The sequence below is a fragment of the Ptychodera flava genome, chromosome 22 (assembly GCF_041260155.1).
Source record: "Ptychodera flava strain L36383 chromosome 22, AS_Pfla_20210202, whole genome shotgun sequence".
Lineage (NCBI taxonomy): Eukaryota > Metazoa > Hemichordata > Enteropneusta > Ptychoderidae > Ptychodera > Ptychodera flava.
In genome coordinates, this window is record NC_091949.1 from 31608428 (window position 1) to 31636303 (window position 27876).

Genomic DNA, 27876 nt, shown 5'->3' on the forward strand with positions numbered 1-27876 from the left:
GTGTTACTAACGCACATCTGATACCACTTCTTTGTACCGATCGAACTTCAGTACATCTTGTCACCAGCAGATCGTTTGTTGAGTCTCCCCTACGGAAAGAAAGTGGTATTCACACCCTTGGTTTGATGTATGTGCTGGCTTCCACGGGAAACGGAGACAGAGCGGTCGATGTGTGTTCCTGAAAGCCAGCGGCGGGCGTTCGATAAGTACACACTCCACACGTAAAGACCCTAGTCTTGATAAAGATATACACTCGCAAGGAAGATCAAAGCTAATAAAAGCCCAGGTAAGATGGCCATAAATTTATTTTGTTTTGTTTTGTTTATTTTCTTTACATTTATCGAATGTTATTTTCTTGATTGCACGATATATAGAGTGTACCGTCGTATTTCCACCATGGATGCGTCTTATGACGGACAACGGCATTGTAGGTTGGTAGGCTGCGCACATGTCCCCAATTACGCTGAAAGCCCTTGCGTTGAGTGAGTTTAAAGGGCTGCACAAACGGTTTACTCTCACAGGTTGTATCTGTGTATAGATTCACTGATTCTTTTCGCCACGGTCGAGTGAAATACAATAAACTTCTGATTGCGTTGATGTTTAATAATTCAAAGTTTTGTCCCAAAAGTCTCAATATGCGCCCTGTGAGAGGCAGTTCCACAACAATACGACATCCCGAGCCGATTCATTTCGTTCTAATTAATCTATTGTGTACGACTAGGGTCACAGTCTGTCCTGCAAATGAACCAAGTTCAAGGGAAGAAACATGAAAGGGACGGGGCTGGGGTCTCTTTCGCATCAGTTGAAAGTATATCGGTCCTTTAATGAGGTGCGTGAGTTGCTATAAAAATGACACATGCATGATTCGGTACATTTGAGACCGCGCTCCAAGTAATTGGCTTGTTTCGTTCATTCATTTTACTCATCATTTAGAATATTTTGTCGTTAGTCCAATCATTTACCTCTATCGCCTTCGCGACGGCTGTCCGTCAATCGCTGTTTATGTTCCCCGTCACCGCGAAGTCTTCAAGTTTGAAACGTCCAACACGCAGAAACTAACGGAAACTGAATAACTGCTACTCGTGTGTACGCACCACTCGCGCAGTCTCTCATGCACACAACGCATATTCCCACCAAATCACACTCCCATTCTCATTTTCCCCGCTCCCTCCTCCCATGAATCTCTAAACCCACACAGAGAAAATCAACATTATCAACAAGTGTCAATATTTTGAATACCACTCTCTGACGCACACCATGATCTATGGCCAAATGAAACTCGGCCACCATTAGAAACCGGGCGTTCTGCTCTGAATCATACAAGCTCAGCTGCTGCATCAAAGATATATTATTGTCAGAATGCGAATAAATATATTAATACTCAGTATACATTATTGCTTCAGTTTTATATTACAAAGGTATCATTTTACACTACTCCCTTCGCTGTTATTAATAAAACACGCGAAGATAAATACTTCCTTAATTATTTATAGTTGGCATCGGGGCGCTGTACAGTAGGAGCTGCAAATACACCGTGTTGAGGAACAGGATTAGGGGACTGCATAAAGAACATTTAAATACAAAATAAGTAATAACTGCCACGTTTGCGACATCATGAAGAGATATTCGAAGCAACGGTTTGTAGGGTAAGGCGTCATCTTGTACGTGACCGAAAGACAACAACCGGCGTCTCCTGACTATACAGTGAACTTTGTGCGGTCTTGAACGAGCCTAATTTGTTTTGTTAGACAGATTTCTCCTACGAGAGAGAGGCTAAAACGAGTTGAGACATGCCCGGCTTTTCGAATCCGGTGAACAAGAAAACAAGAGTCGACGGCCCGCCTACTTACTCGAGATGTGATTTATATTGGGAAATTTTTGAAAGCCGAGAGTAAGCGCTTATTGTGACTTGATTAAACTGATTCATATTAGTGGACCATTATCTCCAAGGATAAAGCGAAAGGTGGAATTTCAAAAGAAAATCTGAATAATTCAGATTGATGGGAAGGTGATACCCTTGTCGGAAATCTGATAATATTCTCGGAAAAGGCCGCTCTCGGGTGAGCTTGATTCGGTAATAATATATAGTTTTTGTTTTTGTTTATTCTTAAACCCACTATCGCTGCTTACGCTTTCCCCCTGTAATGCAAATCGACAACATACTATCCTGTAAGACTTCACTGTATTCAAAGAAATGCAAGCAAATGTCATGAAATTGGAAGACAAGCAATATTAAATAGATTTGTGTTTAACTGATATTAAAGCAACGCTAAATTTGTTGCGATCCTCTACCGTGAAATTTTAAACTAAGTGCTAAGGAATACATTTTGAATGTCCCTTTTACTTGAAAAAAAATGACGAAATGATTGATTGAAATTGGCAATTGAATTGAAAACAATAGAGAGTTTTCGTCGACTGCATTCGTCATCAAGACAATAGCGTTGGGTGATACAAACAGTAAATACATACAAAAATTGCATACCTCATCCATTTCACTTACGCCTATAATTTACTCAGTGTGAAAAATCAAAGTTTTGAAAATACTTAAAAAACAAAGTTCTTCAGCGTTGGCAAATAGATCATACCAATATGTCATTTTATCAAGGAATTGCTATGCTGAAGTATGGAATTCTATCTCTCTGCCTCTGTCTGTCTGTTTGTCTTTTTGTCTTGCTGACTCTCTGTCTCTGCTACTGTCGCTTTGTTTTCCCCTTCCCCCGTCCTTGTCTCTGTTTCTGTCTCACTTTCTCCGAGTCTCCCTTCCCCTCTCTCTCTCTCTCTCTCTCTCTCTCTCTCTCTCTCTCTCTCTCTCTCTCTCTCTCTCTCTCTCTCTCTCTCTCTCTCTCTCTCTCTCTCTCTCCTGACGATACTCGTTTGGAAAGTATCAGTACGGACTCCTTTTGCTTCGATGGATGTAGTCAGCGAGAGTGAAAGAAAACAATAATACACACAGCTATAGGGCGACATAGCGTGCGAGACAGCGGGAGGAGTAAATCATTTCATGGCCCGTTTCGTCAGTGTTATCAAAACTTCTCACCAATCACAGATAAGTTTCCAGTCAAAGAATCTTCGACATGAAAACTTATCCCCTTTTAACACTTGGTCTTCAATATATGCATACGTACCATGGACAGACCTTTAAAAATTTAGCTGCCACGAAAAATGATTACGATATGAATGGCTCATACTCAAGTAATTTAAATCTCTCTTCGGTGATGACAGGCGTTCACTGCAGAAGTTTTGCATTCGTTCAGAGTATGGAAAGTTGATTAATCTTTGACTTTTAACATGCGCCATAACACGTGAAATGACTTTGTGAATTCATTTTCGCTCCGTATTACCGTATTATATCAAAAGGGTACAGTTAATTATCTTTAAGTAATTTTTCCGTTTTATATGTTTTAGAGGTCACGTGAACATATAGTTCCAGTACTCAAAACATCATTACATTGCTAATGATAGAACTTACCTCCAGCTTCTATAAGGGACTCAACGGATACAGGATTCTATGACAGTTTCTTGACGCTAACGCAACTGTATGAAAACAGATAACCCCTAAAACAAACCTTCCGCCGTGTGTATATATATGGAGCAGATCGCTAACGCCCATCGCCTTACTCGTTCGTTTGATTTCATTGTTTATTTCAGTGAAGTTTGCCGTGTTACATTGCTTTCTGTGACATAAAAATTGTAAATTATATATTTTGTTCAGTTAATTGCGGAAAAAAAACTCGTTTTAAATGAGAGGTTTTCCAGTCGGAGTAAAAAATGTGTTCCCGCATATGAAAAAAATGTGATGTGTTACAGGCAGTAAATAAAGAAGAAGAAACGATCTGAATTCATGATCTGCCAACTTAATCATTCAGCCAATCAGCGTTAAGGACACTTCGCAGCGTTCGCACGCTCGCATTATTCAATGCTTCCAGTCATACAAGAGTGTGAAAAAAGTTATTACTAAACTCGTGCGGAAAGGGTCTTAATGAATGTGGATATTATATAAATACTAAAACATAGCCCGTGGTCACGATTTCGTTGAAACGTACCGGTTAGGACGAATATCACGGCAGTACACACGAGAACAGCTTGGCAGAAAATGAATTATACATTAAATAATCTGAAATTTTCATCGCGTTGTCAAACTCCAATCAGTATATCAGAACTTCTTTTGCATTTCGCCCGTAGAAATAAACCCTTATCAATTATTTTTTAATCATAATCTTTTGCAAGAAATTTTAGCGCTTTATTTTTTCATGCCTATCGCTTCAGCCGACGGCGGTCGCTCGAAAGCCGGCTTCTTCTCCGATGCAAAGATCACAAAATCTGAGAACATTAAAATCAAATGAAAAATATATGACATTTTGTACTTCCACTCAGCAGGGGTCTTGTTTCACTAATATGACGCAGCGATTTCGAACTGAAAATAAGTTGAATATTTTGATGACCACCACATATACCAAACAAGATATTACAGTGGTGAAACCGTTTTATCTGTGCAATATTATTCAACATGAAATGGCGGGTTACTTCATCTGGGAGAGTCTATACGTCTATAGACCGAATCTTGAGCACCCAAAGAGCATGTTTCCAGAGCAGGCAAAACAAAATCTGTGTAGTCGAGGCGGGCGTCGAAGCACGGAGCCCACAGGGACATGCAATGGTTTCGCTGAATACCTACATCTTGTATTCGCGTAGTCTAAAGCATCAGTCATATAAAACTGTTTTCTCAAAACAGTCATGTTTAAAACTCTCTTGTACGGCATGCCTTTTGTGAGAGGGTGCAAAATACGTCTCTTTGAAGGCAATTTTGTTTTCAGATTCGCCAAAACCATTGCACCAATTATCTCCAACAGCAATGAAATTTGCTTTGGAAATTATGTACATTATTGCGTTAAATTGGTGGCAAATAAATTTCCCACTTTCATGTTGAAGTTCACTTGAGTGACATGAAATGAAATTAAAATCGCGCCGGGGGCTCTGATTAGCATCAATCGAAGGCTGTGCAACTGTAGCGAGATCTTGTATGCATTTGAATATAGCTACCGTGAAAATGATATTAATTTACAGACGCGTCATTTTCGTTTGCGTGTCATTTCGAGACCTTGAAAATGTACAATTTGATGACAATGGGCTTTACTTATACCCGGTGAGCCGGTAGCGAAACTTAATATAGTGTACCGAAAGGATGACCTCCAGGGGAGAAACGCTCATCCTTTGAGAAATTAAAAGAAGTATGCTACGTATACGAATTGATGTATCTATGGCTGAATTGATAATACATTTGTCGTATTTAGAGAAGCTACGTATAACGAGTGTTTGTTTTTTTTTCGATGAGAGAGAGAGAGAGAGAGAGAGAGAGAGAGAGAGAGAGAGAGAGAGAGAGAGAGAGAGAGAGCATTGAAATCAAAATTTGTGCACGTTCGAACGCGGTATATTTTCATCGCTCCCGGTAATACTGCATAGATGACACACATCACGCCTGGAACGCTGTCAGACTCCCGCTGTCTGCGTAACATCTAGTGCTGGTCATGAGAAGTATTTGTTTTATTAGCACACTTGAGCCACATTATAGAACGAACGCAGTGGTGTGTAGGCACAGGAATGTCATTTCGTGACTACCTACGGGTACCACCTTCAACAGCAAAAACACTGCCGCCGGGAGTTTTACTTTTGAGTAACAAGGCACGAAAAATTCGTCAGCTTTTCCCCTCTTTCGAGTACTTGATATTTTGTAAGTTGAACCACTGTGCTGAAATACCGTCGAATATTTTAGAAGTTTGATGACATTTACTTTTAAAACTGTCGCTTTTGCGACGCAAGACAAAATTGCTAGGTAAGCAATGCATCTGAAATCCGAAGCGACGTTCCGTGGATCATATAGCCAGACACTTGCCCGTATACAAAATAACAAGTGGAGAAGAAAAGATCGCATAAGACGTTTTTGAGATAATAATATGCAATGTGGATGTTATAATGACATCACAAAAATGTGCGCAACAATAAGACGACAGTTTGAAAGCATGTTTAGCCTTCAGACGTCGAAAGTTTACATCTTTCAACTTGATCAACCCAAGTAATTCACAGGATTCATCCTTTCATAATTTTAATGACAAAATAGACTACATGGAACAAAACGAAAAACGCACTCTAAGCAAAGATAGTTAACAATATATTTCTGTCATCTTATTAGAATCATATTGTCGTTATAAATTGAAAGTGGTGTCTTGATACTCATAGAAGAGTCTCTTTTCCTCTACCCTACTCTGTCCCGATAAAACATTCATGCAAAGACTGATAAATAAAAGAGTCAGTAGGGACATATCTAAAGATGTATAATCCTTAATCCCTTTTTCGATGATGCTTCCTTACCTGTATGGATAAATGGAATCGTCTACTTCATCAACTCGGTTTTCAAAGTCTATGCAAATGTTCGTGAACGAGCCTGTAGCTGTGACTTGTGATGATTTGTTCACTATTTTTGTCTATTATGCCATTTGTAAGTTCTTGTTCCGTTTCCTAAATTATATTGAAATGCCGACTATCGAGCTTGTCAACACAGCGTCTCTATACATGTAAAATGCACTATTGTTGTTTGCATGTGATTTCTAGACCAGACCAGAATTCACTTGTCAATAATAACAATGTTGTTTACATAGGTAAAGGCTGAATTGACAAGCTAAGTACTGTGTATCTCAACAGACTCTGGGGAATAGGATAAGAAACTGCAGTTGACATTAAAACAAAAATAGTGAAGATCATATGTTAATACTATTGACTCTTCAAGTCTTATTACATTGATCATGTCTCCCTGCGCAAGAACGAGTGTCATGTATTAATCTCTATCAGATGTCACTATTTCATATCTTTTCTGATTCTTTTTGAAGTTCGTGTTTGCCGAATACAGGATCTTGTTCGACTTAAGAAATTCGAAATGCTTTGTATTCAGCTTGTCAATACTGAGTGTGCATGTGTAATGCCAACTTTATGTTACTGTTGACAACGTGAATTCAAGCATGGATAGGTATCCATTTGTCAACAATAACATTGCACTGTGTGCTTTGATATTGTCGTTATTTTTGGTTTATAATAGACATATTTTCATATCTCAAATACTAAGAATTAGTCCTGCAAACACAACTCATGGTGAACATAATGTACAATGTTATTGTTGACGAATGATTCAAGTCCGGACTGAAATTCAGTAGTCAACAATAGTACTCGCCATGCATGTACCGAGTTGACAAACTGAAACACCACAGTCATTTTGGCCATGACTTTGAAAGTAGACAAAGAAATTACATCAGACAAACGGGGTAAAAATGAAAATGCATCAAAGCTGCTTCTGATGGAGGCTAACTTTGTCGCTGGGCCTCATTTTTTGTGAATTATCACCGGCACCTGTAAGCCAAGGGAACTACATAATCCAGCGAGGTGCCTGTACCATGGACTCGGCGTACATCATCCAGACTCACGGGACCAGGACTCGACGTTCATTGTAGTTCCTCGAACCGACTAAGCGTTGTCCCCTCGTTAACTATTTATATGGGAGTCGCAGAGCTGCGGGTACGGTCCTAAACAAAAGTTCTTTAGTACTATAATGAGTTGCAGCAGATTAGTATACTAGAATACAAATAACTATTGTATTAATAATTAACTAGTCACCGACGGTAACGGATAAACCCTCTAAACTAGCTAAATCGCTGACTGATGTTTGTGTTTGGACGATATTTAATTATTCAGGGACTCCGAATAATACCACGCGAACATTCCCACAGCCCAGCAGCATATCTTGGATGGCTTTCTGTACATTTTTAATCGTGCCTTCCAGAGATAGCGAGTGGCGAGTTTTTTGAGATAAAACTGCGTGGTTTCAATTCTCTGTATTATCGACAGCTGTCCAACTGTACCGGAGAAAGGTATAGGCAGAGCGAGGCAGCGCTGGTGTGTTGTGGGTAAAGTCAGTTGTGTTTGGGTACACCGTATGGATTTGCCAGAGCCATGTGTATTGAAGGGCCCGGATTAGAGTAAGTTTAGGCATAATCCTATGATTGTGTTCGTAAACAGTATCGATCTGGTACCACATTCTAGAGCGGGCGAGCGCGCCTGGAATGTGTTTATTGATTGAATGGTACAGTGAGACAATAGACGGAACCTAACTCGATAAGTCAACCCTCTACTGTTTGTCAATTGGAAGCATGGCTTGGTATTCGCTGGAAGTGTCAGCAACAACATCCCCAAACAGAGAAGAAACGAGTCATCGATTGCTTCTGTCCGACCCACACACTCCAAAAGGATCTTACAAAATATCGAACAAAAAACGTCTGCTGTAATGAAACACCAAACATATATAACAAACAACTTGATTTTCTTGTTATAAATTCGCAGGAATTTAAATTGCTAAAACGTCTTACATTTTCAGCACATAAAAAGTTAATGTACACCCTTATGGACGAACTACACACTGGAGCAAAGTGTTTAGCGCAAGCTTTCTCGCTACTCACTGTCAACTTCAATCACGTAAGATGTCCGTGATGAAACGATACTTGCCTAGAGCTGTAATTGATAGCGGCCATATCATCCATAGATCGTAATAGTACAGAAACCATGGCCTTATCGAAATTTAAGAATCACAGACTGCAATAGTCGTTTTTCTCAAGAGCATTGTGATAAAATCAATTATCACTGAACCAGTATTTTACGTTTTGCACGAAATGAAAAAGGAAGCCACTTTTAAGTCTACAAAGGACAAATGTGAATTAAATACATGACAAGTTGTCTCATTGTGTTCATTTTGAAAGATACCAAATATTCAAGTTACCTGCGAACATTAAATATAGAGTATAAAACAGTGCAGGATTTTGAACTGTTCGTATCGTGATTTGAAAATTAAACCACGAGGATCCTCAATTAGACTAAGCCCACGGTTTGACTCCAAAATCATATTTTGCAGTTTTATCAATTGTTAATGCGCAAAAGTACCATTTCAATTATTTCAAGTGATCTTAGAGAGAGAGAGAGAGAGAGAGAGAGAGAGAGAGAGAGAGAGAGAGAGAGAGAGAGAGAGAGAGAGAGAGAGTTTGCAAATTGTCGCACATTGTTCAGTAACACTGTATTATTAGGTTCCGTAAGTATTCAAGGGGACATGTTGAAGTATAATTCTACATGTCAACGCTATGTTGATATAAACATGATTTAAACTTAATTAACACGAAACACAAAAATACATTGAATGTGGCTTGAATGCGACTATGAATATTTTTCTCTTTTGTACTAAACATGATAATATACAAAAAATATAAATTCATTATTTTATCTTTTTATCTGTCTACTAATCTATCTAGATACACAGATATAGAATCAAGAAGCTGGTGTAATATACGTGTACAGCATAATCATATAAAAGGTGGTATACGTACAAAAATAACTTAATATTATTCTATATTAAATTTACAAGAAAGTATACAATTTGATAACGTGAATAGTAAGATATGCATTACAGCGAATTTCAGACTTAAGTGATAGCGTAGTATGCTGGTAATATTCTTATATCCCTATGTCCCTGTAATCATATGTCAGTAATTTCTTTTTCAACTTTGTGATCATCTTACATTCCTTGATGAAAATGCAACCTCAGAAAGTTATTATTTACGAGGAATGGAGGAGTGACAGAAAAACAAACTTGCAGCAAGATTTCATGAAATTCGCATCAGATGAACAAACTGGCAGCAAGATTTTTTTGAGCTTTGCATCAGATGAACAAACTGGAAGCAAGATTTCATGAGATTTACATCAGCTATTTCTCTAGCTCCATTCACATTCATTCCACTCTCCCTCTGGGAAAGGCATTCCTCACAAGATTTCTATTTCAAAGACTTGTGTTCTGACACCATTATTTATCTATTTATTTCTGTATTTAGATATGTATTGTTATTATTTATTGTTGATGGTATGTGCAAAAGTGTTGTTAAGGCATGGTTTGATTGTGACAAGGACTGCATCCTTTCATTTGTAAGCATTGTTTGAAATGCAATTACAACTGTTGTTATTGTGACTATGAGTGGATGAATGAATGAATGAATGAATGAATGAATGAATGAATGAATGAAATAAACGTAAACTTAAACTTAAAACACAAGTTCATCAATGGTAGATATTGGAGCCTAAAGAACCAATAGTAGAAGTTAGGATTACATAAAGCAAATTGAAAACATTTTAAGCTCCATGCTACTAGTTTTAGTAATCTCTCCATAGTTTTGTTTTGTTTATAAATAGTGATTTTCTTACTCTACTCTCGAAGTTATGTAGGAGTGCCTGATTTTCAACTCGTCAACTTATAGCCTGTAACTGTCTGTGTAATTTCTACAGTTGTTGTTGACAGCTGAAGTTTAGTCAAGACCGGAATCTATTTGTCAACGATAACATTGTATAGTTAACACACTGTAAATCTAACGCCTAGCGTCTCAACATATCATAGGCAAGGGAAGAAGACAATATATCTATTTTTAATTGAATTATAATTGAAAGTTACAACTGTGGTCCCTTTAACGTCGAGAAGCAAAAACAGAAGTGCATTTAGCTCACCCTTTCTCGGGCTAGCTTTTGACGCCGGGGTGCATAATGAAAACTTGCATATACTTCATTTTTTCATAAGATATTTGGCTCGTATCGAAATTTCAAGATGGTAAACAGTTTTGAGGAGCCATGTGACTTCATGAAACTCAAGAGAGCAAACTTAAGTAGTTTTATCCACCATCCCTGTATGATTCTTAGTCGCTTTTTTGAAGGTGTTGAGATTCGGTACTCCTCTGCATTTTTTGTTTTCTTGTAAATATATCCTTCGATGATTTTGAGTCAATGTTAAATTCGAAATTATCATGACAAGATCAAATACAAAACAATGATGCTCGATCGCGTGGTTATATTGTGTTCGTATGCTGTTATTAGCTGCTGTGTTGTATTGTTGTAATAAAGTTTTGCTGTATGTTGACGTTGTCGTTCGGTTTCTTTGTTGTGTTGTGCCACGCGACATTATCGGATATAAAGCGAGGAAAATTCGACCAAGGTAATCTACAATACGCGAAGCAGGGAATATGGGTATCTATCTCGATCTTATTGCATGTAAAAGTTGAGTGCCAACAGATTAATTAACAACAAAAGAGCACGTTCTAACATGAGTGACAATCGAGAATTGGGCCACAATTACTGAAACAATCGAGAGAAAGCTAGGTGCAACAATAAGACGTGGTCGTACACATCTAACTACACGCCTGGCTTTTCAAGGAGGATTAACAAACTCAAGGCGGGTATTTACCATGGATCTTGTCAGAGAGTCACAAACTGAAAAAAGAACAGCAAAATAGAATTTTAAAGGACCTAGAATATACAGATGCTTTTACTTGCTCTCAGGCGGGTTTTGTCTTATTGGAATTCGCTATCGATAGGAACGGAAATACGCTGTCAATATTTTATGAGAGTTAAGAATCGTGCGTCTAACACACCAACCGATCAGCTGAAGTGGCTCCAGATAACTTCACCATGCACCTGTTGCGATTCCCACACAAACGCCGGAGATTTCGATAGTTAGAACAAGACTCCGATATCTCATAAGGCATGTTTATCTACTAACACAACTCCTTCTCCATCAAGAAGCACGAATTTTGCTTGCTCACCATGTCCCGTTAAACGAGACAGACATTCACGAATAATCGTGTGAGGCGTTATCACGTGACTACTTCAAACCGACATTACCAGAAGTCACGCCTGTATTTTGTGGACAAAAATTGTCGTCTGGTACAAACGTTTTTTGAGATTATGATGTTTATTTTCACAAAGAATTATATAATGACCTTCCGGAGTTTTATTGAGCCGACTTTGGTATCGAAGGCAAAGTACTGAAATTTAGGAAATGTGCGGTATAACCTATAGTCCTTTAAATGTTTTGTCAAGGATTATGCAAATAATACCATAATACAATGGAGGGGCAATATCTTTGATAACAGTCCTGACAGTTATTATGCGAGGCAAAATCAGTTTCAGTGCAGAAAGATTTTGTACCTTACACATTAATACTTGGAATATATTCAAAATATAGCTGTTGTCAAGAACTTACCCAGGGAATAAAAAGTTTGTCAAAGCTTTTTTAATCTTCCATAAATTTTACAATAATGTCACCTATCAAGATATTAAGATTGCATTCTTGCATCATTTTTTGTGCTAAAGACGCTATTTTTAGAAAGGCTAGCACGCCATCACTTAGCTCCAGTTGTTTGTGTGTCGGTAGTCAATACAAAATAATTTCCGGTAATGACGCCTTAATCTAACTTTATCACCGGATCCTGTCAAACGATTGGAAAAGTAAATTTGGCCAGTCGCAGGTTCGATTTGTCGGTCATATTTTGTTTGTACAGACTGAATTATCTACAAAGAAAGTAATTTATCTTGAGTCCGAGATACCACCACATGTGTTGTGTATTAGATTAATCTTGTGGACTGCATACGAGCTCTCTTGTAGATAGATATGACTGTAAAGGTTAGAATGACTTTGAAGATGGGCGATTTTGCTTAGACGTTAGCATTTGCAGGTGATTCTTTTTATTTTTATCGCCAAAGACTCGCCACTTTTCTTACAGGTATGGCCCAACTATTCCGTTTCGAGTTTTCCGTCCGACTGCACCATCTGCGGGAAGCGTTATGATAGGTTGTTGGAGGTCATTGATATTATACGGTGGACTGCACTGAACTTTTAGCAATTAAGCGACTTACATGTGCCCGTCAAAGACAGACCAACAATAACATAAGGCACTCTTTCTTACCTCCAATGGGGCCGTCGATACTAATTCATGTGTCCATTGAACGAATGTGTTCTGATTATAGCGTCTGCTTCTTTAAAAGTAGAAATGGAAATGAAAAGTCCGTTTATTTGGTACAAGGGTCAAGCCATCATATAGACAAAATTTATTAAATTCAGGCGTAGGTGGAGATCCATGAATGTAGATGGCTGACTCAGGTTAAAATATGTTCCTTTTTCCACCATTAGTACGAAGTTGTAATGTTAAGTTGTAGCGTTTTGGAAAATGTTCTGCATGCATGTGTGTGTGTGTCTGTATGTATGTATATGTGTATATGTGTGCGTGAATTTAGAACAGTATCCATCCTTGTATATATGTCTCATTAAGTTTAAGACGGCACGGAATAGCATTATATTGAATATTCATGCGATTAGGTGCTATGCGTCAGTACAGGGTTCGGGCATAAAAGTAATTGGTGTAAAGGACAGCAACATAATGACATATATTATGATTCAGCTTTACATAGTGCATTTTGCGAGTGCTGTCTGTGATAGTTCGAGAAATCCAGACAATACTTGTAAGTATGCCAGTATTCAATGTGAAAAAACATCAGAGGTAATCCAGATTTCGCGACGATAACAACCTCAATAATGGATTAGCCTAGCAGAGTATGCGTCTCATGCATAAAATATGGAAAATTGATTTTCAGAGGTGGCATGGGTACTTGGTTTCTATGGAACACTGTCTAGCGAGGTGTGAAAATTCCAGCGGTGCTTTTTATCATAACAATGCCACGCGTAAGAAAACGGGTCTTGTTACAACTAAAATCGAACAAATAGCGAAAAAAGGTTCTCTCAATGATCAGATACGACTCATTTTGTTTTAAATACTAAATGGCTATACTGCCGAATCAAAGTACTGCACATTTTCACAAGTGTGTGCTGAATATAGAGTACGTTTGTACTTTTATGTATTGTTAGAGTGATGATGTTTCATGTTGTTGGAAATTGATTGTAGATGAGAATAGGTACCTAAACTATTTAACTCATTAAATAATCATAATGCTAAAACATGTTGGGTCAATTCCAAAATTGAGTTTTTATTGTCGCTGGTAGGTCTAGCTGTGTAGTACGTCAGTACTATCGACAGGGGGCAAAGAAGAAGCAGCTACCTTCAACTGTGGGCATAGCTCATAAGTAAATCTCTCCAGGTAAGCTTTTAAAATTTTGACAAAATTACAAAATTACCATCCAAGGGCAGAACTTTCAAAACTATTCACATTTGTCGTTTGTGTTTTGGGAACTTTTTACTAAGACGCTTGTCGATCGGTTACTGGTTTTGTCTGACAAGCATCAACAATATGTAACACCGAAAACAGCTTGTCAAATTAGTCTCTCTCTCTCTCTCTCTCTCTCTCTCTCTCTCTCTCTCTCTCTCTCTCTCTCTCTCTCTATATATATATATATATATATATATATATATATATATATACTCTCAATTGAAATAAAAATGATTTTATGGAGGTTTTTGATATGTAAAACTGTCAAGGAGGACGTCAGATGAAAAAATCATGAGACGGAAGACCACAATAAAATTACCATAATGTCTCTAGGGTCACAGTTGACGTACTCGTCCAGCAGTAAGCCTTTATCACAGCTTTTCAAAATCTTGTCAAAAATTTCATGTACATCCTTATTCTTATTGTCAATAATTAGACTGAGAAGAAGAACACTTTTGTCCTGTTTGATGGTCCATACAATATTTTATCCTCAATGATCAGCATATTAATGGCGGTCACGCTTGCGTATTGTCGCTTCATTTCTCTGTTGGTTTTTGTGACGGCACGTGCGGCATGCCGGGATTCCATGTGAGCACATCTCATACGTACTTGACATGAAGTGTTGAAAAGAAATTGAAGGCCCGGTAGAAATTGATTATTATATGTATTCATCACATTGTACTGTAGTGTGTGCATTTCAGTCCACCGAGCCAATTTGACTTAAAAAGCTTCAGTATATAGGACAAAGAACATTGAGTTATCATTTCAAAACACACAAAACCACTGCTACTGTTCCGGTGAATATTACATCAACTTGTTCTATACTAGCTTCGCTGGCCACGAAAGCGGTAAATATTGAAACTCACGGTCTATTTCCACCGTCATTGTTCAAAACGCTAGAATTCGCATAAAAGCGTGTTTAAATCGCCAAACTCTCAAAGGAAAACAGTAACCGGTGATATTATTGGAATAAAATATGGCTGCAGTGTGTAATCGTCATAGCAACACGAACGTTGTAGTTTTAAGATATACATGACTTCTTAGAATATTGTAAGGCGTTTCTATAGGCATAATATACGAGTGACGAATACAAGATGTCGACGGTCTACCATTCAATTACAAACTTACATGACCCTACAATATTCTGTATTCGCTGTTGCAGCAAGTATGATTCAAAACTCCAAGAGGGCGTTCCGAGAGACAGATGATGCCATCAAGTACAGAAACAGCACGGGTTAAAAATGTGAAAAATTGCGATCGATTATGAACACATATAGTCCGTTACACAAGGCTGGTTACAGCAAAATGTGAAAAGCGGCTACAAGGAAATTCAGTGAGCATTTTCGGCTGGCTAGCTTTTTAGGGTCAAAGTTTTTGAGAATTACCAGGGGCATACACAAAAAGCTCATCTCTCGATTACGTCATTGGTCTTCCTGCAGTTTGAAGAGTATGACCGATGACGTATGAGTATCGCTTAATGTGGGAGTTCACCTTGACAAAACAACCTGATGACATTTTTCAAATATCGATCTGTTCAATTTTTATCTTTTCCGACCAAGTTACTTCTTAACATTGGCTTGTTAAGTATTTACACTTAAAAAGGTACGCCTCAGATATCTGCTCCTTATACTAAAAACTGTGTCATATGGTCCAATATATTGCCTTTGTTTAAATGTGTGTCTGTATCACCAGTGGTAATTTTGTTCAAACTGACTCACATGTTTTCATTTTAATGCGCCTGGGGGGACATGTATACGGACTCTCAAACTTTTTAAAAATTGTGAGGACTCATTTTGAAGCTTATGGAGTAAATACAATTTTCAATGGCATAATTTTGTGAAAATTGAAAATCTTACTTTCGCCAATAGAGATAACACATAGATGTTGGCTATTCTGAATATCAAATATCGATAAATATTGAGTACATTGTTCCTCTCTTACCAAAATTTGTGCTGTGATCTTCGATTTTTATTCTCGATTTTTAAAGAGAATAGTCGAAAGTTTGCTTGAGAAAGGTTTTAGCAAAAATTGAAATCTTTCATTTCGAGGTGCAAACTACTTTAATTTGATATATCCACAGTTCTAGATTATGCACAGTTAGTATTAACATAGTTTTAGTCAGTTTTAGCATATTGCTAGCATAGCTTTAACGGTCGTAACTTTTGATAATGTTTTTATCATATTTGCCTTAGAAAACCGAGCTTTGTTTTGTTTTATTTTCTTCTTCTGTCTGAAGTATTACGCAAAACGGTGAATTATTCTCGCAGAGACAAGGCACTGTGTACTATACAAAATGTTATTGTTGACAAACGATTGATAATCCGTACTAAAATTCAGTTTTCAACAATAGTCATTGGATATCACACAATAGTGACACACACATACGAATTACTGACTTGGCATTTCGACATCATAATTTACAGAGGGGCTTGGAAAAACAAGAAACTGCAAAATAGAACAAAGTAAATAATTCTTACAACGAAAGAAGCTTTAAAATGCACAATTTCTGTAATACGTCATTGCAGTGAATTTCATGATTTTTTTCTGTCTGTCAATCTGACAACATATTTCAACATATAAAGGGAGCTCACTCACACATGACGACAGTCACTGCGCTCCTAAACAATAGCCTACGCTATTTTGACTTACTGTCACAGATTAATTTGAAAAGTCACCACGCCTGCGCCCGTCCTGTAGCGTAACAAAAGAGTTTCCCGTTAACTTCGCTCTTTCCTGGATCAATTCTACAGATGATTTCGAATCGTTTGTCTGATGATTAACGCTTACAAATAACATATTGCATGGATATATGCATATATACATACAAAGATATAAATATATACACACATAGATACACAAATACACTACGATAGGATGGATAGATAGGTAGATAGACAGACAGACACATACATGCATGTATGCATGCATGCATGCATGTATCCATACATACATACATACATACATACATACATACATACATACATACATACATACATACGTACGTACGTACGTACGTACAGTACGTACGTACGTACATACATACATACATACATACATACATACACAGACAGACAGACACATACATACATACATACATACTACATACATACATACATACATACATACATACATACATACATACATACATACATACATACATACATACATACATACATACAGATGTATACATATGTACACAATACTATGTGCTCGATGTGTGTATTCGAGTGTATTTTTATCATTTTAGTAAATCACGCCTAAATCTGGCACTTACTTAAAGGACAAAGATTGAGCTCTCATGAAATTATTAGATGTAAGTCTACGTGATGTTAGGCGCAAAATTTCAGACATGTTTTTTTTCCATGTCGTTTATAGTGTTCATTTTGGACCCTTTTAAATCCTCTTCATTAAGCTCTCAATTCTTTTTAACTCTAATTTCAATTGAGTACATAAGATTAAGTGACACCGTATTCTTTACAGAGACTCTAGTAGCCAGGATGACGGAGCCATCAAAGGCACTCCAACACGATGGCAGCGTGCCGGTTTCTTTGCCAAACTCGCCGCCATCTTTGAGGTGCACAGACGGCGCCACTTGTGGATCGGTTTCTTCCTCTTCTTCAGAATCCGACATCGATATCGTGGACAGCGAAGAGGAGGGCGGAGAGGAGGAAATCGGTAAAGTGGATGGCGGCAGGAGACAAGACAACATAGACGATCAGGAAGGTAGGAAAGCATAATCTACGCCATTGTGGCCACTGCAGTGTCTCTGAGCCATTTCAGTCGAAAGGAAAGCCTCTTCGCAACGAATACGTAATCACAAAAGTAAAGACAGATTACAAAAATAAAATCATAAACATCTTAGCTGACGTTCCGATATTCGTGTCGAAGTAAACAATTTTTTTTGTAAACTACAACTTATCAAAATCGAAACGTTCTGAAATAATCGGCTTTCAAAGACGTAGGCGAGGAAATCCTTGTATATCAAGTATGCAGAATTAAGTAACAACTTTAAAAATGGAGTAATATTTTAAACAGCATAAATCATACGTTTTTGCCAAGAGTTTTGGAGGATTATTCGTTCATGTTGATACAAAATCAGGATAAGCATGAAAGAGTAAACCTAATATAACTTCACATGAGACCGCAGAAATAACACTCTTCTGATAACCATACCAGTGAAATGTAATATTTCGAAAATTCATTTAAAAGTTTTATTACATCTCCTTATATATTTGGATAGATGATACCTCTTCTGCATCCTTGCATATATGAGAAATTGACTATCTCTTAATAACCAAATGTTTCGGGGTTTTTCGGAGAGGGTGATATTTTTAGGTAAAAAGAGCGATCAATAGTATATCATGTGTCCATATACGAATACAGCCAAGAGAGTGTAATTTCCCGTCAAAGAAAACCATGTCTAAGATATCTACGTATAATTGAAGTTCCCAATCTCCAATTTTTTTATCATTTGACAATCCCATAAACTGCTGCATTTTGATCGGTTTTGTTCTTCTGCCAAGTTATGAATGCTGTTGAGGTTTACGACGCTTCAGAAATGTCATATTTCATAGCCCAGTGTGTGCTCATGAAAGAAAGTCAATTTCTACCTTCAAAAAGTTGATACAGGGAAATATATCTTTAAACATTGTTCTAGGATCAATAACTATAAATGTTGATACATTTTTTAAATAGTTATTATAAAGTGAACACATTTTTTATCATCCCCTTCCTAAAGTAGGCTAAAATACTAAGTATAAGTCTTTCTAACACAATGCAATAGACACAATATGCAATATTTCTGTTGACAAATGAATTCTAGTCCGGACGTAAATTCAATAGTTGACAAAATATTGGATGTTTGCCCTTACACATCGATAGTATATTGACACAAGTTAAATACCGTGCATTTCGACAAGAGCGTTTTAACGTAGGACAAGAAACATATTCCACAAACAGACATAATTGAAAGTACATTGAAAATTAAAGTTCGTGGTATTAACATGCTGCAGTTTGAATGTTTGAATTTAGCCCTACCTCACCAAATCACTGAGCGTACATCAAATTGCAATCCTTTTCTTAACACAGGATCACGTGATGCAGAAGAAGTTGGTGGTGGTAGTGGTGGTGGTGGGAAACCTAACGGTCCAGAGTCCGTCCAGTCCGACGAAGGTGGCGAAAGGACTTTGAACATTCACCTTGGAGATCACAGTGAAATTCTCTCCACATTCAACAATGCCCTTGGTTCCATTATCAACGACAGGTGAGAAATGTTTGGTCTTTTAAGAAAATAAAAGATGTATTCATTAAGTTCATATTTCGATGGAAAATTTGAAATTAGTATATTTTGGTGTTTTCATATTCTGATGCATTTGTGGACTCAAAACTAGAGACAGCACGAAAGCGAAAAAAGTATGTAGGGGTGAATAAAATGTTGTAAGGGCGGCAAGGAGGGGAGAAAATGTCATAGTTATGATTTTGAAGTTATGTTAAGTTAGCTCAGTTATCGAAGCATATCTTGTGAACATGGGATGTAGCCGAGCGTTTTGGAGCGACTTCAGCAATGTTGCTTGGTGTGTTGGTACAGCATTTGAACGTTCGAAACGGAATCCTCAATCACACCGCAGGGGTTATTCAACGTTATAAAATATTACATCGGTACTCTGTAATGAAGCTTGAATAATTTTCTGAAAACTGGGGTCCAAGCTATACAGTGTCACGGCTTTGTCACCGATCTGTTCACTGAAAAGTGGTTTGAATGGCGTGTGTACATTTGTTTTCAGGTTAGACATAACGAGACTGTGTAGAAATGGCGCAGAGAGGGAACGCAATGGTCTTCAAGAGAAACCGATTGACCAAGTAGGTATCTCTCCTTAGGTGACTGTATTTTTAAAAATATTTCTGCTTATGGTTTGTCAATGTGTTGTGGATATATTTGAATGGTCTAGTGACCAGTTGGATGGTGCATTTGAAAAAAAAAAAACAAGAAAGAAATTGAACTGGGTATTAATACATTGCTTTGAAGTTGGGTATTATGTCGCAAAACTATGTCAGCTCGGATCCATATCGAAAGCAGCACTCATTAAATTGGTAGAAAGCAAGAAGAGAAGAAAATGAAAACCATCGTCTTGAATAAACAATAATATATTTATTAATTATATATGTATTTATTATATATGCAATGTACCAACTGTCGGAGAATCTTTCTCTTACACTCAAGGCGAAAATCGCTAAGTATTTTGAAATATCATGTACTGTTGACAATACGTGACGGGTATTTGATAGAAAGTTTGCTCAACTTTTTGGCAAGCTTTGAACACAATATATTTTCTTTATTTGGATATGGCTTTCAACTGTTTCCAAAATCTTTCACATCTGTAGTTCTATTAATTTGAATTAATATCTTCCTTTTATCTCGCAGCCGCCGATAAATTCACGATGTGCAACTTCTTCCTTGGATGCTAGCAAGTTGGCTCATGGAGAATACGACGATTTCGACGAATGGGCTAACGGCAGTGTCAAAAGACAATATCGTCCAACAGACCCTGAAGCGCAGGGACACGTATCAGGTGAGTTTAACAGGTAACGAATGAAGGGATGGGATTCTAACAGTCTAACAACTTGACAAAAAGTCTTCGTAATACTTATAGACAGAATTCTACCATCCTTCGTCTGCATACGTGTCCCATTACATTTAACCAGTGCGATTTGTGTACTGTGAGTGAACCTCCACCAGTTTCATGTGGGGGGGAAAGTGGAAGTCTGTGTGTCTTCTCGTTTCTCTTGAAGTCATGATACTAAAAGTACAAAATGTATCCAGTTTAGAAAATTTTAAAATCAAATCTAAAATCTATCCAGATAATGTACACAATACAGAATGCGACCGACCTCATGTCACTTCTGTACGTGTGTGCGTGCGTCATATTGGCCAGAGGCGCGTTCTTCCAAGCTGATACGACATCATATTTAATTTGAACACAATGTCTCTCCAGGTTGGGCCATGAAGTACACGAATAACCATAACAAGTACGTTTTGAAGAAAGCCTGCATCGGCGTAATCGTTTGCAGTAATTGTTCCGATCCCGGCAAGACCGACAGTGTCGACGACGGCGAATGGTCTGCGATAGCTATTCGACCTGCCATTTCCGACAAAGTCAGAGAGAAACAGATCGGTAAACCATGCCCGAACCCTTGCTGCAAAGGAATACTTGTACATAGGAAGTAAGTGACTGTGACAATGCACAAAAATCCACTTAACTCGAGTTTACTTTTGTACCAGCATGCTCTATCAAAATTGAATATTCCGTGGTTAGGCGACATTTGGATGTTCGAAGTCAGATGCGAGTAACATGTAGAACTGTTCTTCAAGCAAGAAGATATCAGCGTCTACAAATTAGTATGAGTCATCACTCTGGGCAGTAAAATCTTAGCTGCGAAAGTATTCCGAGCAATTTGTGAAAACAAGTGGGGTATGACTGGTAACAGTTTCTGTCGTTGAGGGCGTTGGACTAACACGGAGCGTTTCGGTATTCTTTGTGCCCAATCTAGGTGTCGAGGAAACAACGGATTCCCGGTCGTTCATCTGTGGAGTGATCGTCAAGACGCTATTACGTTTGAGTCACGTGGTACACACGACCATCAACGGCCCGACACAAGGAAAATCCCAACTGAGATGCTGGAATTGGGAGTCGACCCATCTCACGTATTCGAAGCTGAGCTACGATTGGTAAGGCGTTGTTGTATTTTTGGGCAGAGAGTGGCAGTCGTTTACCAAATCCATGTCAGCTAGATTTTGAAGAATATTGAAAACAGTCTTTGACTTTTAGAGTCAAATGAACCTCTTCATATTCTCCTAAGATAAATTCCAGAACATTGTTTTCAGCCTAATTTGTACAATATCATCACATTACAGGCCCAACAGAAGGTGACGAGACCGCGTCAGCGGCGAGACCTAAACGAGAAGACTAAATCAACGGAGTCTCAAGTCAAAAATACACTGACGATGGATATTATCGGATGTTTGCCCGACAATGTCCAACAAGTAAGTAAGGAAACTCCGTGTTTTCCGGCTAATTAATAGTCAAAGCGCTATTCTTTGTCACGTGTTTCAACCTGTTTCGTATTTTGCTTCGTGTCAGAATATGTTTGTACTTTCAAGTTGCCGAATGACTTATCGGTGTCACGTCAAATATCCACACAAACCTAGCTATGCGATATGAATCATATATCTGCAATTGTCGACACATATCATATATGATGCATACGATAGAACTACTATCGTATATCAGAAGTTTATTAAAAATGCGATATGCTGCAAAATATCTTCCTGCGAATGCATTGTAATAATGTAACGTTGATTCCATACTATTGTATCAAATATTTATTAATGGTAGTGTTACCGGATACTGCAATAAATTCATAATGTCAAAATCCGTGGAAGAATACTCACTTAAAAATTATCTTCTTTGGCTTCAGGCTGACAATGCAACCAAAGTCACACATAACGCGTCAACATAAAGTGCTAAGAAGCGATATCTTTTGCTCTATTTTCACACTTCAACATGCTTGGTCTCATGATGTATGTATTTTTTTTTTCTTTTATCCAGGCTATTAAAAGTTTTTCAATAAAGCCAGACAAACAGCATATTACCTTTTCCTTTCCGTTCATGGTCGACATCCTTAAACAAATGAAATTCCGTGAAGGTCTACCTCGTGTTCATCACGTGACACCGGTGTTGCTATGCGACGATACCCTTGATTTAATCGAGGGGTTTCAGACGATCATAACTATGGCGCCAAATTTTCAAAGGTAAGTTAATTTGACTGTGCCGTTCAGTATTGGAAAGAAATAACGATAAACATTTATTGCTACTTAGCTTGTTTATATTGTTATTTACCATATGATTGCGAGATAGAAATTTTATCTAAATTGGTATTTAAACTGTATAGATTAAGGCTGTTAAGCAGTGAATAAATTTTACACAACTTTTCCTGTTTTGCAAGACCAATTTTTACAATCACATGATGGCAGTCCACTGTGGCGATGGACGGCATCAACATGTTTAGATAACGTCGTATGTTATTTTTTTCTCTTTAGGGGATGTATGTCAATTGTACAGCTGACATTATGGCAAAAGGGTACAGTAGAGGGACTGCGTCGGCATTTCGCCAGTCTTGTGAAGACTCTCCTTGATCCGCATGCACACTTTGCCTGCTGCCACCTACCGGTAGGTGCATAAGATAGTCTCATATATCGGTATTACTATTCCACCATCTTTGCACTCAGCAAACGAACAAGAAAACTGTCCATGTGTTGCATAGTAATCGTTGTCTACTGTACCTTCAGGCACTTGTGGTTGATTTGAAACCAACGGACCGCGATCAAGTAATCCAGGCATGCGCAGAATCCATCTTGGAGTTGCAGCGGGAGAATTTAGTCAAAACATTTCCAGAACGAAATGCAGCTGACATTCTGCAGATGTTGAAGGTACGTCACTGACATGCATCTTCATTCCCTATGTCTTTGTCTCTGTCACTCTCTGTCTATCCCTGCCTGTCTCTCTGTTTGTCAACGTGAATGTTCTCTCTCTCTCTCTCTCTCTCTCTCTCTCTCTCTCTCTCTCTCTCTCTCTCTCTCTCTCTCTCTCTCTCTCTCTCTCTCTCTCTCTCTCTCTCTCTCTCTCTCTCTCTCTCTCTCTCTCTCTCTCTCTCTCTCTCTCTCTCTCTCTCTCTCTCCTTGATTGACGATCAAGTATAATTGAAAGTGAGTTCATGGCTAAATGACTAGCTTTATTTAATTCAAAGGTTTGTGATATTATTTACTTACTCGAATCTATTTTTGTACTAGATATAATTATGTTATTTCTGCTGATAAAGCCAAAACATTGATATAGAGTCTGTATTAAGCAACTTCAAGATTCATTTTTCGCATTTTCTGCTACAGGACACAATGGTACTTCCATGCTTGAAAAGTTTTCATGAATATTTTTATATCGCCTTGAACGAGGTCGGCTCAAAGTTACCAGAGCAGGACGCGGCACGATTCGTCGCCCTTTTGGATCACATGACTTCTACAAAGTGCAGCGCCTATGATTTCAAAAGAGCCGACTTAATTTTACGGGTAAGAATTTTATGTGGTTTGATGCTAAGTTTGAGAGGTAGAATGAAGACAATCTCGGAATAGTCAGCAATTGAGAGTCGATGTTTAAGCTCGAGAATTGGCGGGAAAAGACCAATATATACCTGGTACGACCCGTCTAAAATGTGGCAAATCACCCTATATCAGTGAAAAAAATCATAAAACCTTGAGGCTATGATAATTTAACGCACAAGATAAATGCATTTGTTGCAAAAGTAAAGAACAATTCACAAAAATATGTTTTAGCTCATCATTAACATTGTGCGGTAAAATTGTGTCTCATTGAAGCGGAGATTACGCCAAGTTGCCCATCAGAATAGTGTAATTAATCCATTCATTGTGTTCTACGTGACTGTGCATAATGCGGGTCATCGAAAATTAATTATACAAAATTATATCCAATCCAGAATTTGGAAACTCCGTGTAGATTGAGTGCAAACTTTATAAACTATAAAAATGCCAAAGAATTACATTGACCCTTAAGAAGGGGCTGAGAAGCGAAAGTTTTTTCATTAATGGTCAATGTGTTCAAACATACCTCACAAATTACTGATGTCAAATCACAGGATCCTACGCTAGGACCGCCAATCATCAACGAATTTTGGATGTACTGGGGAAACGAGCTCGCCTCTTGTAAAGTTTTCCCTGTCGCCATGGCAATATTTGATGCTTACAAACTTGGCAACGAAAAATCAGACCAGGAGGGCGCTGGAGTGACGAAAGCAATGTTGGTGGGATTCCGAATGCCTTTCAGAAGGATGCCCATCAAAGATGGTCTACAAAATATAATTCAGTGTTTGAAGGCACAGAATCCAGCTAGACAAGGTAAATATGAAATTTAAAATACGTTTACAAAGTTCATGTTTTAAAAGAGGTAATTTTTTGCATATTCACTTATATTTTTCACTTAGGAATAAATCGAAGTAATGAACTACAAGTGGAAGTTTTACGCGAGATTTTTGTCGATATTTTACATCTGCATCTTTTCGAGATTGAGTTTACTATTATCGTTTTAATATGAATTTTAAGTCGGCTGAGATTTTGCCTTGTTTGCGATATAACCAACAGTATACGCCCATATAAAGCCACCTTTGCGGCGATAGTTTAGCCTTGCATGAAAATGTATCTTTTGAAATAAACCAGATCCTTTTTTAATCAAGTTTTTCCTTACATTTTGATCTCATTTAAAACTAAATGTTTTGTTCTCGATGGTGAAGTAAACTGTTTTACTGCCTTGTTTTATCATAGATAATATTGAGAAGGAGAAGATTGGCAGGTGTGCATGCGAATCATGTAGAAAAGATCCTCTGAAGAGAAGTGACGTCACTCAGGGACAAGGACCGGCTGTCGAGTTTCTGAAGTCGTTAAAAACTGCGACAGAACAAGGTAAACTGGAAAGTGACATTAGTTATGAGAAGTAGAGAGTTCATACACGGAGAAAATTTATCATCGTTGATCATAAAATGTACAATAAATGTATTGCTTACAGCAAAACACAGTAGCACGATGTTAAAATTGAGTAAAATATGCCCGAACATAGATTCAAATGTCAATCTTATTCAAATGCCATGATGTGATACCAACATTACTGTACTCAACATACACATCGCAATTGAATATTTTCTTAAATATCACTCTATCTCTTTTTTTCCTCAGGTTTTGCGAAGTTTGGTTTGCGGGAGGACATGATGCATTCAGCTTTCCATCGACCCACATTGCCGCCATTTTTATGCTCCAAACCTACAATACCTACTGCAGATTTACTGAAACACAGGCATATTCCGCCTCAACATCCAATGAAAGCTGCCATTCCGTCGTTTATGCTGCCTCCCTCGTTTTCAACAGTGACGCCGAGGTCGCCCTTGACATCGAAAGAGGTCACTATGACGTCACATGAACATTTACTTACGTCACACCATCCATCCATAATATCCGATGCAGGATCGTCCAGACAGTCAAATTTCTCCATGTTCGGCCTCCCGTTTGCCGTCACCTCGTCTGTCGCGCCGTCCATTGTGTCCTACAACCCGCTCTTGCGGAACACGCTTTTGTCGACGTTTTGTTCTAGCCACCATGGAGGTAACGGACTAGTTGGACCAATGCGAAACCACCACAGGAATGACCTTAAATCTTACCACCCCTACAAATTGTGATGAAAATTCGTCCGTCTGAGTACTGAACATATCAGTTGAATTCTCACTTCATCATGGTGGCCTTGGACTTCAACTAACTTTCTCAATCAATTAAAGACTGCAGTGTAAGGCACCGGAAACACAAGGTCGTCAATAGTGGCTGCTGACGGGAGAAAGAAACTTTTAAAAACTTCTTCCATTTATTGAAATGAAACAAGGAATTGCGTTGGATTATTCCTCGTACAATGTATAATGTAAGCCTTTAACTGAACTGTAGTTTTCCTCTTTGGAAAATAGCGATCCTTCTTTATATCTGCATACTGTGCATGAAGAAGCTATCCTACAAACTGTCTGTTTTTATTGGTTATTCAAACCATTGAGGACGGGTGGGGTATTTCCATCGCGGGAATACCCTCAGTAAATTTATTTCCAAACTATATAAAAAAGAAACTTTTGGAAAATCATATATAGTTCTCGCACTGGCTTTACAAAACAAACATGCCGACGATGTTACCACATACACATACGTTTTTGTGACTTTTTGTGTTTAGGTTTCGGGATCGGATGATGCAAAACATATCATGATAAAATTGTTTTTGTTAATCAAAAAGTTCTATTATATAATTGTGATAGAAAAAAACAGTATAAGCAGTTGTGCCGCGAACATTTAATTTTTTGACTGAAAAGTATTGTAATGCCGTTGATCACAGATCATGTGAAATGAATGCATAACCGTCTTATTCAAAACACAATTAACAGACAATTCTCAATAAAGAGAACAACAAGACAACAACAAACGTGCATAACAGAACGTGTGTAACGAACGCGGCAACTGTATATATACTTCTCTTTCAGAACACAAGGAGCCCGGATGTTAATGAAAATATAAACTTAAAATGGCCATCGGCTTTTCTTCGTTTGTTTTTCTACCGTTCAAGCATACTTTGACGTGTGGTTCATGTAATTTGATAATGAACTCCAAACTATTATTAGCATATAATTATTAATACCGATAGATGAACTGAACAAACCTATTCCGCTCTTTTGTTTCAGTATCTGTGAAATAGTCCACATTTCTTGTCAGAGACGACGGTTTTTAAACTAGAGGTCATCGCACTTTGTTTGAAAGTGGGTTTACTTTCCATAACATATATCAAAGGTCACAAATTAAGATGGTATTTTTGTTTAAACACAGGCATTCACTTTTGCACATACATGTTTTGTAACTTTTACCCAGAATGCTATACGATGACGATAACTGTTTAAACAGAAGACTTTATGAATATTTTGTCATAGTGAGTTATTTATTGCCACAATATGAATAAACGATGCTGTTCTGCAAAAAGTAATGATTTAAGGAGTCGTCTTGTGAAAAAGACCATCATTGATGAGTTCGTAAACATCATCAAACCATCATCATCACGTTGATGACTGTAGAATATTTGACATTAGATTCCACTACGCTTTCTTGCTAAGCTGTTGGGGTAGAACGCGCCACGGGGACAGCTACTCAGACTCTCAAACTTTTACAACACTGTTATG

At 37.9% G+C, this 27876-nt stretch overlaps 1 protein-coding gene across 2 annotated transcripts; it reads left to right on the forward strand.

Annotated features, from left to right (window-relative positions):
* Positions 1-127: 127 nt before the first annotated feature.
* Positions 128-27674, forward strand: LOC139123195 (uncharacterized). Of its 2 annotated transcripts, none has more exons than XM_070689295.1 (15): positions 128-286; positions 17545-17787; positions 19153-19327; positions 19848-19923; positions 20486-20633; positions 21057-21285; positions 21613-21790; positions 21977-22105; positions 22671-22873; positions 23162-23291; positions 23411-23551; positions 24008-24184; positions 24769-25027; positions 25451-25588; positions 25859-27674. In XM_070689295.1, the coding sequence occupies exons 2-15, from the start codon at positions 17562-17564 to the stop codon at positions 26353-26355; spliced, it is 2706 nt and encodes a 901-aa protein (XP_070545396.1). In that variant the 5' UTR covers positions 128-286; positions 17545-17561; the 3' UTR covers positions 26356-27674. The 2 variants fall into 2 exon arrangements, with proteins under 2 accessions (XP_070545396.1, XP_070545395.1); XM_070689294.1 differs by lacking the exon at positions 128-286 and adding an exon at positions 13869-13995.
* The last annotated feature ends 202 nt before the right edge of the window (positions 27675-27876 follow it).